A 14,088-nucleotide genomic window follows, 5' to 3' on the forward strand; every position below is an offset into this window, starting at 1 on the left:
GAACTCTGCTTTAAAATCCTTATCCACAGGGGAAAAACTGTGGTCCGTGCATCAATGGCCATTTTGATAAGACATGATTTATGAAGCCAGCCAGATTACAACACAACCAAGCTGTTGTGCAAAGCTATAATAAACTCATAGCTAGCAACTCTGACTGCTGAATATAAAGAACAGTACTATACTATAGAAAAGTAAAAACATTATTTCCAAGTAACTTGGTAAAACAAGTTCAGCATATGGTAAAAGCTGTGCAACAGCATGCAGGGCACAAGGGATGGCATGTCCCATTTAGATTAATTGGACGCACGCCTCATGCATGAGCCCCATTACTTTCAATGGGGCTCGAACATATGTGGGTTTTTTTATGTGGGGGGGGAGAGAACAGATCCCCCACGTAAAAAAAGGGTGCACTGTTGATAGCCCATTGCTAGTGAAGTCATGGTTAAAATTCTGCAACACAGACTCCAATCACATATGGAGGAAAAAATCCTAGAGGTGCAAACAGGGTACAGGAAAGGTAGGGACACTAGGGACCACACTGCAAATATATGATGGATAATGGAGCACACCAAGGAATTCCAAAACAAAGTCAGAATGTGCTTTATAGACTTTGGCAAAGCCTGCATCGATCATGGGAGGCCCACTACATTTGATCATTCTGATGAGAAATTTGTACTCAGGTCAAGACGCTACTGTTAGAACAGAATATCGACAAACAGAATGGTTCCTAATTGGCAAAGGGGCAAGACAAGGGTGCATTCTATCACCCTATTTATTCAACTTATATGCATAAAATATATCAAAGAGTAGGTTTAGACTCAGAAGAAGGAGTAGTGAAGATAGGAAAATAGGAGGAAGGAATGTCAACAATTTAAGTTGTGCCAACGACATCACAATACTAGCAGAAAATATCAGAGATTGGGAACAATTACTAATAAAAGTTAAAGAAGAAAGTGCAAAGGCAAGTTTACTGCTGAACATAAAAAAAACAAAAATAATTATCCTGGAGAATCTACATAAATTCAACCTAGATAAACAGGAAAATGAAATAGTCAAATATTTCCTGTACCTTTGATCAACTATGGACCAGAACAAAAACTTCAGTCAAGAAATCAGAAGAAGACTAAGAATGAGAAAGGCAGCTATAAAAACAAGATGAGGTCCTAAAGTGTAATGATACACAACTGAGCACTAGAGTTAGAATAATCCAAGCCACTGTATTCTCCATTACCATGCATGGATGTGAGCGGCTGGACAATAAAGGAAGTGGACAGGAAGCAAATAAACTCATTTGAGATGTGAAACCGAAGAAAAGTGCTGAGGATACCGTAGACAGACAAAAAAATAACCAAATGGGTTCTAGAACAGATGAAGCCCGAACTGTCCCTGGAAGCCAAGATGATCAAACTGAAGCTGTCATACTTTGGCCACATCATGAGAAGACAAGACTCACTAGAAAAGGTGATAATGCTAGGAAAGGTAGAGGAAAGCAGAAAGAGAGGAAGACCACATGCCTTCATAGTGTTAGTGAATATTGGTTTCTGAAAGGGACTTGATGAATAATGTTGTTTCTCCTCTAACTCACAGGGATGTCCTGTAAGGTCTGGGGGTTTTCAACTCAGACAGAATTGGAGAGAAGGATACTGGCACTACCATGTTACTACCATGCTGGAAGAAGAAAAGTTCTGAAAAACTCACTTTAATTCTTGGGGCTGGGTGCACTGGTGAACAGTCTCATCAGGCTCTATGTTTCTGCCTTCCAACTTGAAGAGTCTTTAACAAAACTGTGATCAGAAATTTTGATTAATTTGAAGCAGAAGTTCTCTATCTCCTCCACAGAGGAGCAAAGGAGGATAGGGGAAGCACAAGATTTACTGTAGTTCATTCTACCAGCAAGACACTGCGGTTCCTTGTTGTATCCAACCCAGGCATAATCCTTATGTATGTCTTGAGCATGTTCAATGGAATTTCCTCCACCAAATCTTCTTTAATTTTCTGGACTCCTTTTCATTTAGCTTATTTCCATTTTGCTCCTAATTTAATTGCTCAAATTAAAAGGCACATTTAAAATATATCCTCATAGCAACATCGGTAGATTAGATTGAAGGAACAGGCTTTATGGAACACAAGAGGATGCAGAATATGGGGGAAATGGGAGAGAAAGCCACCTGCCTTGCTTCACAGAAACATCTTTAGGCATACCTAAAGTGAAAAGGCAGGCCCATCTCCATCAGGGCTAGCCTCAAGAAGAAGAGCCCTCCCTCAATTGCAACTGTCATCTTCTGGCCTCGGAGGGAATGAAAAGGCAGGCCCATGTCCATCAGCGCTAGCCTCAAGAAGAAGAGTGTGTTTTTTTATTTTTAGATATTTTTATTGCTGTAACCCGTCCGGATACCTTGTGATTTGGGCCGGCTATAAATAAATTATTATTATTATTATTATTATTATTATTATTATTATTATTCCTCTCTTCAAGGGGTGTTCCCATTGCTGAGAACAAATTCAAGATTCTAGCTATTATATTTTCACAAATACAAGCAAATAATCCTGGTCATGATTTTTATTTTTGGATGGTGTGTACTTTCAGATTAATGTTTAGACCTGCATATCTGTGGGCAGTGTTAACCTTCATTTTTTCTGTGCTACAGTCTCAGCACCATTTACCTTACATCCCTTTACTCCAAATTAGAAAAAGAGAAGGCTACCTAAAGAACGCCTATAGGAATATTAGGACAAGAAAGAGTACTGGCATGCCACAGAGTGCATTGCTCCAGGACAAATGTGGTATCTCAAATGTCCTTTAAAATGCTAAATCCCTTAAAGCCACTGGTATGAGAGGCATGGGTAAAGGAATAGCCCTTGACACACTCCTCCCACAGGACTATTAATAACTAAGTTTCTGAAGTTCTTCACTGAACCAAGCCATGTTGACACACAAAACAGGAAATCCACTTATCAGATAAAACATGTGTGCATGAGTGTGTGTATATATACACACACCTCACTATTCATATTGTAACACTGGATGTTTGTTTTTTAAACAATGGCCAGATAGTGACACACAGTAAGAAGAACATGCATATGGGTGGAGGTAATATCTACATACATAGATATATACGTGCATTTGGTGGGCAAAGTTGCCATCATGAGTAAACATTTCATTTATACCTCTCTCTTTTTTAAAGCAGAAATATATTTTCTTATTTTCTACTCTTTCTGTACAGATATTTTTGTGTGCAGATATATGAGATCTACAGGGAAAATAAGGTAATAAAACAAGCACAAATAGAAGCCACTATATTTCTTGATAAGGGATCAAAGTATGTGTGTATGGACATACATTCATGCACATGTCTGCTTGTGTTGGGGTGGAGGAATAAATCACATTAACAGAGATTTGTTGTTTAACTCAAGCAATAATTGCAAATGGTTCTCAGTGCTAATCATTTTTACAGCTCATAGAGGCCACTTGTAATCATGCTTAATCAATAATGTCAGCTGATTTATTCCCAAGTATGCACATTTATGGTTGCTGTACAGTCTAACTCTAATGGGGTAGAATTGAGAGACATAACTATAACAGTCAAGATAATATGCAGAGGGATCTTGTAGCACTTTTGAGACTTATGCTACAACTTCTTTCCCACAATTAGTCTCAAAGGTACTGCAAGATCCCTTTGCAACCTAATTCTAAGTGTATTTGCTGAAAATTAAGTTCTTATTCCGACACCGATAGTGAGGTAAATCTGTTTAAAATCAATGAGATTTACATTTGAGTAAACCTGCTTAGGACTGACAAAGTTTTTACTCATTTTGCTAATGAAGTTAACTGTAGGCTCCATGCAATTTCCTCTGTTTCGAAGAGGTCAAGTAAATACATTACAAGACTTTGGCTGCATACGCACAACAGAAATAATCCATCTTGACACCACTTTAACTGCCATGGCTCAATGCTATGGAATTCTGGGAATTGTAGTTTTGGGAGACATTAAGTTCTGGTACCCCACCAAACTACAATTCCCAGAATTGCATAGCACTGAGCCATGGATTACTTCTGCAGTGTGGACACAGCCTTCATGTGTTAACATTTTAGCTCTGGTCATTTCTATGACATTTATTATTATCATCTCACTTTTGTCTGGTGATTTCTCCACACACAATTTCCCTTTGTGTGCACAACTGAGAATATAAAGACAGCAACTCTAAATTAATTTACTGAGGAGTAAAACCAACTAAGACCCTTATAGAAACATGAAACACAGAAACTAACAAGTTGATTCATAACACATAATGTATATTCAAAACTTAAAAGTCTGATGGAAGGCTGTATCCACTTCATCAGATGAATGATGAGATTCATCTTTGGATGCAGATACATACACAAATGGGTGGCTGAGTGAAGATAATGCTTAGGTGTATCTGAATGAAACATAACATTTATAATACAACAATTCTCTAATATTCTAGTTTCTTTTTTTTTAAAAAAAAAGCATAGTGAGGTCTAAAACAGCCCTTTGGAAATTATATTCACATGCAAATCCTGCCCCACAGAGGTTTCTAAAGAGTACAATAGGGGAGAATTTTAAGGATGCTCAGTGGGCCATAATTTTCACAATTCCGGTTGTAAAGCGTCAGATGGCAGGAAACCAAACAAACTAAAATTCTAGATTTTAAGAAGACATTCCAAGACGCTTCCTTGCCACTGTACAACATCGATCATCTCTCAATATACTGAGTTATCCCAGCATGTTGCTAAGGATTCTGCCAATTGTTCTAGGGAAGATGTCCAGGGCATATGGAGCACTGATCAGGCTGCCAGGTGTCCCTGTTGGTCCATTTATTTAAAGCATTTCATTTGTATGCCGCCTTTTTCCCAAAATGGAACCCAAGGCAGCTTCCAAAAAGAATCACAACAGACGGGGAAACGAATATGTCCCATTGTCCCTTAAATAAACCCGATACTGTCCCACAGCTGCACGCAAAGGACTACGCTTCTTTTTAAAGAACCTCAGGGTTCCCTGAAATATAGTTTGAAAGCTACAGTACTTTGTTAAAGAATGAAAATATTACACCACAAACATTCACAACAGCTGGTGACTTCCTTCCAAATCAGCTCAAAATAGCAAACACTACACTAAGGGAAGGGAGATTTTTAAAATTTCTTTTTGCTACAAGGAGGACATAGAAGCAGCATACAATAGAACACTCTTACTCATATGACTAACACATTGATACAGTGACTGAGCACACGTGATCAGATATTCAAAAGTAATGCATAGAGAGCAGCTTTTAAAAAAATACAGTATGATTTTTTTAAACAAGGGCATAGCAGCAAAGCAAGTCTTCTCTCATTAGCTCTCCAATATAACTAGAGGCATCTCCAAGCAGTAATACAAATAATATTTAGCAATAAAGGCCATTGTCTAATTCAGGATATTGTTAGAGGGAAAAAGGGAAAAGTTAGGCTCAAATCCCCACTCAGCTGAATATTTCATCAAGTGTTACTGAACCACATGCAAACTAACATACCACACAGATTTCTTTTGATGGCAGAACGTGGGACAAAATATGCCACCCTAAACTTATTAGGAATAGGATGAAATCTGAAGAATAAAATAACTGAAACAGTTCATCACTATTTAGAAAAAAATCAATGTCATTTTTACAGCAGCCCACCCCATTTGTATTTGCAATCAGTACAGGTATCAAACAAATTGAAAATTATCCTTTCTGTTACTCTCACACTAATGCCTGAAGACTACATTACCATTATTTTACTAAAATGCTGTTGACAGGTCAAACATACTGTCCTACACTTCAATTCAGAACAAAAACACCAGGGTGCCCCATAGCTCAGTTCAATCTTCATGCAGCAAGCATTATTCAATGTTCTGCTCCCACTCTTTATCAGATGAAGGAAACATCCTCCAACACATTAAAAAAGAACATTGCTACCCTCGCTTCCTTAGGTTAAGTGAACTGCAATATTTCAGAGACTATGTGAGACAAACAAGCATACTTCTATGGGGCCTGGCAGGAACACTTGCTTTTAAAAATGTTTCCATTTGGAAATGCACATCTGCTCAGAACTCTGAAACCAAAGGCAATGATCCTGCACCAACTTGGCAGAACACAAAGATCCACCAAGTATAACTACTTCCATCTGTGAGCAACCTTTCCAGGGACCTGGTGTGCCTCACATTTAGCCATTGAGGGAGTGCAGGAGGTGGGCAGGTGTACAAAGAAAACCTCTTCCTCCTGCACCTTCCAATGTTCAGGAGTAGTGTTTTCTATGTGCATCTAGCTGAAGAAACACAGTCAGACAGTACCTGGCTACCCCCTGCCACCAAATGGCTGCAGGCGATGTCCCAGCTGAGGAAGGTTTGTTATGTGGAGATGGGATCATTGCATATAGGAGGGTCTAGATATCTCCTTCAACAACAACCATAATGCTGTACCCAGGCATTATGCCTCTATTGTGGTTTGAGCATTGAACTATGATTCTGGAGAGCAGGGTTCGAATCCCCTATGAAAACCCACTGGATGACCTTGGGCAAGTCACAGTCTCTCAGCCTCAGAGGATGGCAATAGCAGTCCCCTATGAAGAACAATGCCAAGAAAAACCTGTGATAGGTTCTCCTTCAGGTCGGCATAAGTTGGAAATTACTTGAAGGCAAACAACACACACACACACACACACAGATACACATATGTCTTCTACAGGATTCTGGCCACACTCTTGCTGTTCTAAGTCTCAAATGTATGCAATTATACAGTATTACACAAAAACTGCATGAAGATCTTCAGTATTGTTGATATTGTGAGATCAAGTTCTCAAATAAGAAAACCATTAATGTGTGTATATGTGCCTTCCAGTTGCCTGTCAACTTATGTCAATCCCATTAATTTCATAGTTTCTCAGTCAAGGAATCCTCAGAGGTGGTTTTGCCAATTCCTTCTTCTAAAACAGTGGTTCCCAACCTGTGCGTTGGGACCCCTTTGGGGGTCGAATGACCCTTTCACAGGGGCCACCTAAGACCATCGGAAAACAATGAAAATAATTTTATGGCTGGGGGTCGTCACAACATGAGGAACTGTATTAAAGGGTCATGGCATTAGGAAGGTTGAGAACCACTGCTCTATAACATAGCCTACAGCACCTGCTAACAAATGGCATTGTCCCATCCAAGTACTAACCAGGGTTGACCCTGCTTAGCTTTCATGATCTGACAAGCTCTGTGCTTTTAGGGTATTAAGGACCAGCTAAAATGAGCAGAAAATGTGTTATCCAAACATATCTTCTCAAAGGATGAAAATGTTTGAAATGAAAGTTAAATGAGGCTGTACTTGGTTTTGCACAACACCATGCTTGTAGAGAGTAACCTATGTTGACTCAAGCATAAATGCAAAGAATACACACCACCTCAAATTAAATCTCAAAAGTTTGAACCCTTTCCTCTTCCTTACCCCTTGGAGTGCAAAGGGATCTTGTAGCCTTTTTGAGACTAACTGAAAGAAAGAAGCTGGTAGCATGAGCTTTTGTAGACTTGAGTCTAACTCCTCATATGCATGCATCTAGTAGACTACGAAAGCTCATGCTACCAGCTTCTTTCTTTCATTTAGTCTCAAAGGTGCTACAAGCTCCTTTTGCACATTGATTTTCCAGCCTAACATGGCTATGACTTTGAATGTTAGCACTTGGAGAGAATTATGTCTGCATTCACATTTCACATTGACTTCAGATGAGAGCAAGGGCAAACACCCTCTGAATGAATCTTGCCAGGAAAGCCCTGTAATGGGCTTGCCATAAGTTAAAAATGACTTGAAGGCACACAACAAAAACAAACTCGATGAAAAATGTCAGGGGCCTGTACACGTCAGCCTTCTTTACTGCCAGTATGTGAAGAGTCCTGGCTCAATCCACAGAAAACTGAATGGCAGCCCAGTTTTTGCAAAGAAAATGTTACTCTTGCAGAAGGCACTAGTACAGCCACATGTGGCTGCAACTGTTGGATATTCCATTTTCAGCATGTCTTGTATAGGCTAGGAACCGTATAGCGCCCCAAATGCCCAAATCAGCCTTTGCCCCATGGTGAGGAATGCTAGGAATTACAGTCCAACGACATCTCAAGACATCCCCCACTGTAGCAAGAACAGAAGAAAGCACTAATTGTAAATGCAAGGATTATCACCATCAGGAGGGAGTCTCCATAAGTCATAACTTGAAGGCACACAGCAGCAACAACAACAACAACAACGTCTTCATTATTCAATGCTGACAATACTAAAGGCATTCAGTTACACTCTTTTCTCCAGCTTTCTTTCATACTCCAGGGGAGCTAAGCCTTAGCAGCTGACTTGAAGTCCATGGGCCCTGATTAGATATTAGCTGCTCACACACATATCCACACACACACACACACCTTTTCAGTACCATTGTCCCTGACCTGACAGGAAAAAATATCTATGTTTAACCCTGTCCTTATACATATAAAATAAACCGGAGCTTATTACGGTAGTACCTATTGGAGAAATCAAGCATCCCTTTCATTCCCATGCTGCTCTGAAATGCTATAAAGCCGCGGTTACCACAATGGAACTATGCAACTTTCCTTTTTGTACTAAGCCTCAGTGTTTTGAAATCTAAAATTTCCACACCACTCTGAAGCCACGGTTGGCCTACTCATAGCCTCCAGGAACGGACAGTCAACATTAAAGAGGAACCCAGCATGGTGTAGTGGATTGAGCTATGACTCTGGAGGCCAAGGTTCAAATCCTGGCTTGGCCATGATAAACCCACTGGGTGACCCTGGTCAAGTCAAATGCTCTCAGCTTAGGAGGATGGCAATGGCAAACCTCCTCTGAAGAAACTTGCCAAGAAAGCTCCATGATAGGATTTTACCACTATTTTACCACTTGGAGAGAATGATGTCCGCATTCACTTCACAAACACAGAACCATGTTGTGAGAGACTGCAGACTGCTCATTGCTGACAACTTCCCACCAAAGGAAGAGGCATGGCAGCCACTTTGAGTTCCAACTTTGGGTGGGTGTGAAATCAATTAATAATAATAATAATAATAATAATAAGAAGGTTGCCATAGGTTAGAAATGAATTGAAGGCACACAACACACACACACACTCCAGTCCTGCTCACTTTGAGTTCCAACTTGGGGGGAGTGGGATATTATTATTATTATTAATAATAATAATATCGCCATAAATTGGAAACCTCTTGAAGGCACGCAATACACAAAGACCAGCCCCACTCCCTTAACACTACTTCCAATTGAGATCTTAAGAATTAGGAGGGGAGGAAGTTGACAGGTGACTTGAAGGCATGTTGTTGTTGTTGTTGTTGTTGTTGTTGTTGTTGTGTGCCTTCAAGTCTATGATGGCCCTAAGGTGAAATTATCATGGGGATTTTGGGCAACTTTCTTCAGAGGGTTTTTTTGCCCGTTTCCATTGGCCAGCCAGGATTCAAACCCTAATCTCCAGGGCCCTAGCCCAGCCCTCAAACCACTACGCCACACACACACACACAAATGGCTTTCTTATTTGAACACTTGATCTCACAATAGCAACAAACACTGAAATGTCCATGCAAGTTCTGTGTAACCGCATACATTCAAGACTTAGAATGTCAGTCTCAGGAGAAAACTTTATCTGAACAAACCCATGATAGGTTTGCCTTAAGTCAGAAACCACTCAACACACAAGACCTAAAACAACAACAGCAGTCCACAACACAATGCAGGAAGAATCCAGTTTGAGAGAGCTTTGGCTGCCCTGGCTCAAGGCTAGGGAATCCTGGGAACTGTAGTTTCATGAGACATTCAGCCTTCTCTGCCAGAGAACCCTGGTGCCACCACAAAACTACAACTCCCAGGATTCTGTAGCACTGAGTCAGGGCAGTCAAAGCAGTCTCAAACTGGATTATTTCCGAAGTGTGTTTTGGACCAGTGTGGCCAGAATCCTGTGGAAGATAGACAGACAGACAGACAGATATCTGTATATATTTCTATGTCTGTGTCTGTGTGTATATATATATGTGTGTGTGTGTGTGTGTATGAGTGTGTCTGTGTGTATATATGTGTGTGTGGTGTATGTATGTGTGTATATGTGTGTGTGTGTGTGGATACAGATGTGCATCTGTGTGTGTGTGTATGTGTGGGTGTATGTATGTATCTATGCGTGTGTGTGTGTATCTGTGTGTGATCTGCAGGTATCCTTCCATTCCCTCAGAAACCAGCAGCCCTAGAACCCCCTCCACTTCTCTTCTCCTTCTTGCTGAAGAGGGAGGGCAGGGGCACTCTGCGTATGCTCAGAGGCACCCCCGCCTTTAGTCCTGACTCCCACAAGGACCCACCAAAAGGAACCGAGCAATAAAACCCAGAGAGGCCGCCCTTTGGGGGGACCTGCCAGCCTAAGGGCGCCGGGGCCCCTTCCTCCCTCGCCTTCTCTTGCCCACCGTTGGCGATGAGTTTGGCGGAGAGCTGCTTGACCAGCTCGGGGATCCGCTCCCACTGGCCCTCGGAGCGGCAGCGCTCGATCTCCGTCTCCAGCCGAGAGCCGCCTTTCTTGGCGGCCATGGCGCCCCCAAATAATGCCGGCCTTGGCTGCAGGAGGCGGCGGCGGCGGCGGCGGCGTCGTGACCGAGGCGGGCGAAGGCCCCGGAACGGGAACCGAGGAAGAAGGAGGGATGCGGCAGCGGCAGCAGAAGAAGGAGGAGGAGGAGGAGGGGGCCGTTGTGCGCGGCAGCGCCACCTGCAGGCGGCCCAGGGAGGAGCGGACAAAATGGCGGGAGGAGGAGGAGGAGGAGGCTAGAGAGAGAGAGAGAGAGGCTGGCAGCCACGCTTCCCAGTGTCGCCTCCCTCAGGCCACGCAGGACCTTAAGGCCCTCAGATTCCCCTACTAATGTTCCCCATAAACCCTAACCCCCGTCTCGCTTGCCACTTCATTTCCTGACACAAAAGGGTCTGGGATTTGTATGGACACACACACACACCAATGGCATATGTGTGTGGTGTATGTGTGTGTGTGTGTATCTATATATGTGTGTGTATATAAATATATAGAAATTTCTTTTAGTTGGTCTCAAAGGTGCTACAAGATCTCTCTGAACAACAACAATAATAATGATAATAGCAAATGCATCTGAGGAAGTGGACTGGTGTCGAGGGATGCTTATGCTGACAACTTCTTTCTTTCACTGAGTCTCAAAAGTGCCACAAGGTGCAAAAGCACCTGAGGAAGCAGACTTTAACCCTACAAAAGCTCCTGCTGCCAACTTCTTCCTTTCACTGAGTCTCAAATGGGCTACAAGATGATGATGATGGTCGTGATTATTATTAAGCTTTATTTATAAAGCCCTATAAATTTACACAGCGCTATACGTACAACTGATTAAAAGAGATAAGATGAACCTACATTCTACGAAAATAATTAAACATAATACATATTAATATATATCAACGTTCACATAATAAAATATAGCAGGCAACAAATTAAAATGGCATTTCTTTACAACCCACACATCACAATAAGCTCTCTCTGCAACCCATACACCAAATTATTCAAAAATCGTGCAGTTGTCAAAGCCAGAAAAGGAGCCTTGGCCAAGCCAATGGTGTCGCTAGGACTGGCGTCACCCAGTGTGTGGTAACACATGCTGTCTCACACACACACACACACACACACTGACCTACTCCCCAACCACACCATACAAAAACCTTAGTCTTGTTTGTATGTACTTTTTACTCATAAATTCTCCAGTTGTCACAACCAAAAATGAAGCCCAATGGTGTCACTAAGGTTGCCGTCCCCCAGTGTGTGGTAACACATGTTGCCACCTCCCCCCATTGACCTTCTCCCCAACCATACCATACATAATCTTTAGTCTTGTTTGTATATACTTACATTACTCATAAATCCTCCAGTTGTCGAAACCAAAAGGGAAGCCCAATGGCGACACTAAGGTTAGCATCGCCTGGTGTGGCAATGCATGCTGTCACACACCCCACACTGCACTGACCTCCTCCTATACCACACCATACAGGATCCTTGGTAATGTATTTTTGTACTCACTCATAAATCATCAAATGTCAAAGCCACAAAAATAAGCCCTGGCCAAGCCACTAGCCTCACTAGTGTTGGTGTCATCCAATATGGTAACTCATGGTGTCACCCTCCCCTCCCATACTGGATCCTTGGCAAAGTACTTTTGTTTTGTTGCTGTTGTTAACTGCCCTCAAGTCGATCCTGATCCATGGTGACCCTATGGATGAGACATCTCCAAGACTCCCTATCTTCCACTGTTCTGCTTAGCTCCTGTACATTGATATTCGTGATCTCCTTAATAGAGTCCAGCCATCTAGCATGTGTCCTTCCTCTCTTTCTGTTCCCCTCCACCTTTCCTAGCATTATTTTTTTCCAATGACTCATGCCTTCTCATGATGTGGCCAAGGTATGATAGCCTCAGTTTAATCATCTTGGCTTCCAGGGATATTTCTGGATTGATCTGTTCAAGAACCCATTTGTTTGTGCTCTTGGCTGTCCATGGGATCCTCAGCACTCTTCTCCAGCACCACATCTCAAATGAATTGATTTTCTTCCTATCCACTTTCTTAACTGTCCAGCTCTTGCATCCGTACATGGCAATGAGGAATACAATGGCTTGTACTATTCTAATTTTCATGCTCACTTTTCAGTGGCATCACTAGGGGTGTGTGGGGATGTTGACTGCACCTAGCGACACCACACAAGAGGAGTGGCTCCCAATGAGCAGCCCCCCACCTCCCTGATGCGCAACAGAATGCGTGTCAAGGAGGGAGGAGGCCCAGTGCACCTCCCCATCTCAGACCCATGCTGCTTTACTCATGAGTAAAGCCATGCAGGACAGGAAGTTGGGCATGCACCCGTTTGGCTCCCAGTGTGGGACAGCACTGCCAGTTGTATATCTTTACATTTTAGGATCTTTTCTAGTTCTTTCACAGCCATACACACACACCCCATTTTTAATCTTCTTATGATTTCTTGACTGCAGTCTGATCAATATTTGATCCTAGATATGAAAACTCTTACTATTTCTATTTCCTCATCGTCTAGGTTGAATTTGTGCAAATTCCCTGTAGTCATTATTTTTGTTTTCTTTATGTTCAGCAGTAAGCCTGCCTTTGCACATTTTTCCTTGACCTTCCTTAGCAGTTGCTCTAGGTCTGTGATGTTTTCTGCTAGTAGTACTGTGTCATCTGCATATCTCAGATTGTTGATATCCCTTCCTCCTATTTTCACTCCTCCTTCTTCTGCATCCAAACCTGCTTTCCATATAATATGTTCTGCATATAAATTGAACATGAAAGGATGCAGCCTTGCCTGCCCCCTTTGCCAACTGAGAACCTTTATTTCTCCATGTTCTGCTTATATGCACTCACATTACTCATAAATCATCAAATTGTCAAAGCAAAAAAGAAAGAAAGAAGAAGCAGCTGTGGCCAGGCCAGTTGCACATCACTAGCATTAGTGTCAACCAGTATAGTAACTCTTAGTGTCACACATACCCACATACCATTGATCTTCTCCAATATCACACCATACAGGATCCTTAGGAACGTTTTTTCTACTAATGTTAATCATAAATAATAATTCTCATATATCATGTTAGTCATAAATTGTCAAATTATCAAAGCCAAATAAATAAGTCCCTGACCGGGCCAATGATGTCTCTATTCACTATTCAATGGTGATATTGTAAAGGCTGTGCCTTGCAGTGTCATTGACTTCCATGTGGACCAAAAGGAAAGGATAACCATCAGTGGGCTTGATGAGTCGTCAGCCTCTCTGTTACATTATGGATTTTTACCCCAGGAAAACATCACACCTCTGACTTGTAAAGCCCACAAACTTCTGATTCTGAACCCCTTAGCAAGGAGTCCCCTACTACCACCTCACACCTCCTCCATGATTTGGCAGAGACCATTAATTGGGTTGAATCTTCCAAGGCATCATGCGCATTCTGTAAGGACTGGTTCTGCTGCTCTTCTTGCTTTCCCTCACAATTATTGACAAGGGAGAGTTCTTTAAATTGA

General features: G+C 41.9%; 1 protein-coding gene across 4 annotated transcripts in view; it reads right to left on the bottom strand.

Annotated features, from left to right (window-relative positions):
* Positions 1-10,695, bottom strand: part of TTC7B (tetratricopeptide repeat domain 7B) — a 148,372-nt gene extending 137,677 nt beyond the window's left edge. For all 4 annotated transcript variants that reach the window (XM_089522385.1, XM_089522384.1, XM_089522388.1 and 1 more), the window contains exon 1: positions 10,473-10,695. In XM_089522385.1, the coding sequence (XP_089378511.1) occupies positions 10,473-10,593 (121 nt within the window). In that variant the 5' untranslated portion in view covers positions 10,594-10,695. The remainder of the gene's footprint in view (positions 1-10,472) is intronic.
* Between the last annotated feature and the right edge of the window lie 3,393 nt (positions 10,696-14,088).

Source organism: Sceloporus occidentalis, unplaced genomic scaffold, assembly GCF_023333645.1.
Source record: "Sceloporus occidentalis isolate IW3139 unplaced genomic scaffold, rSceOcc1.0.p SCAF_4, whole genome shotgun sequence".
NCBI lineage: Eukaryota > Metazoa > Chordata > Lepidosauria > Squamata > Phrynosomatidae > Sceloporus > Sceloporus occidentalis.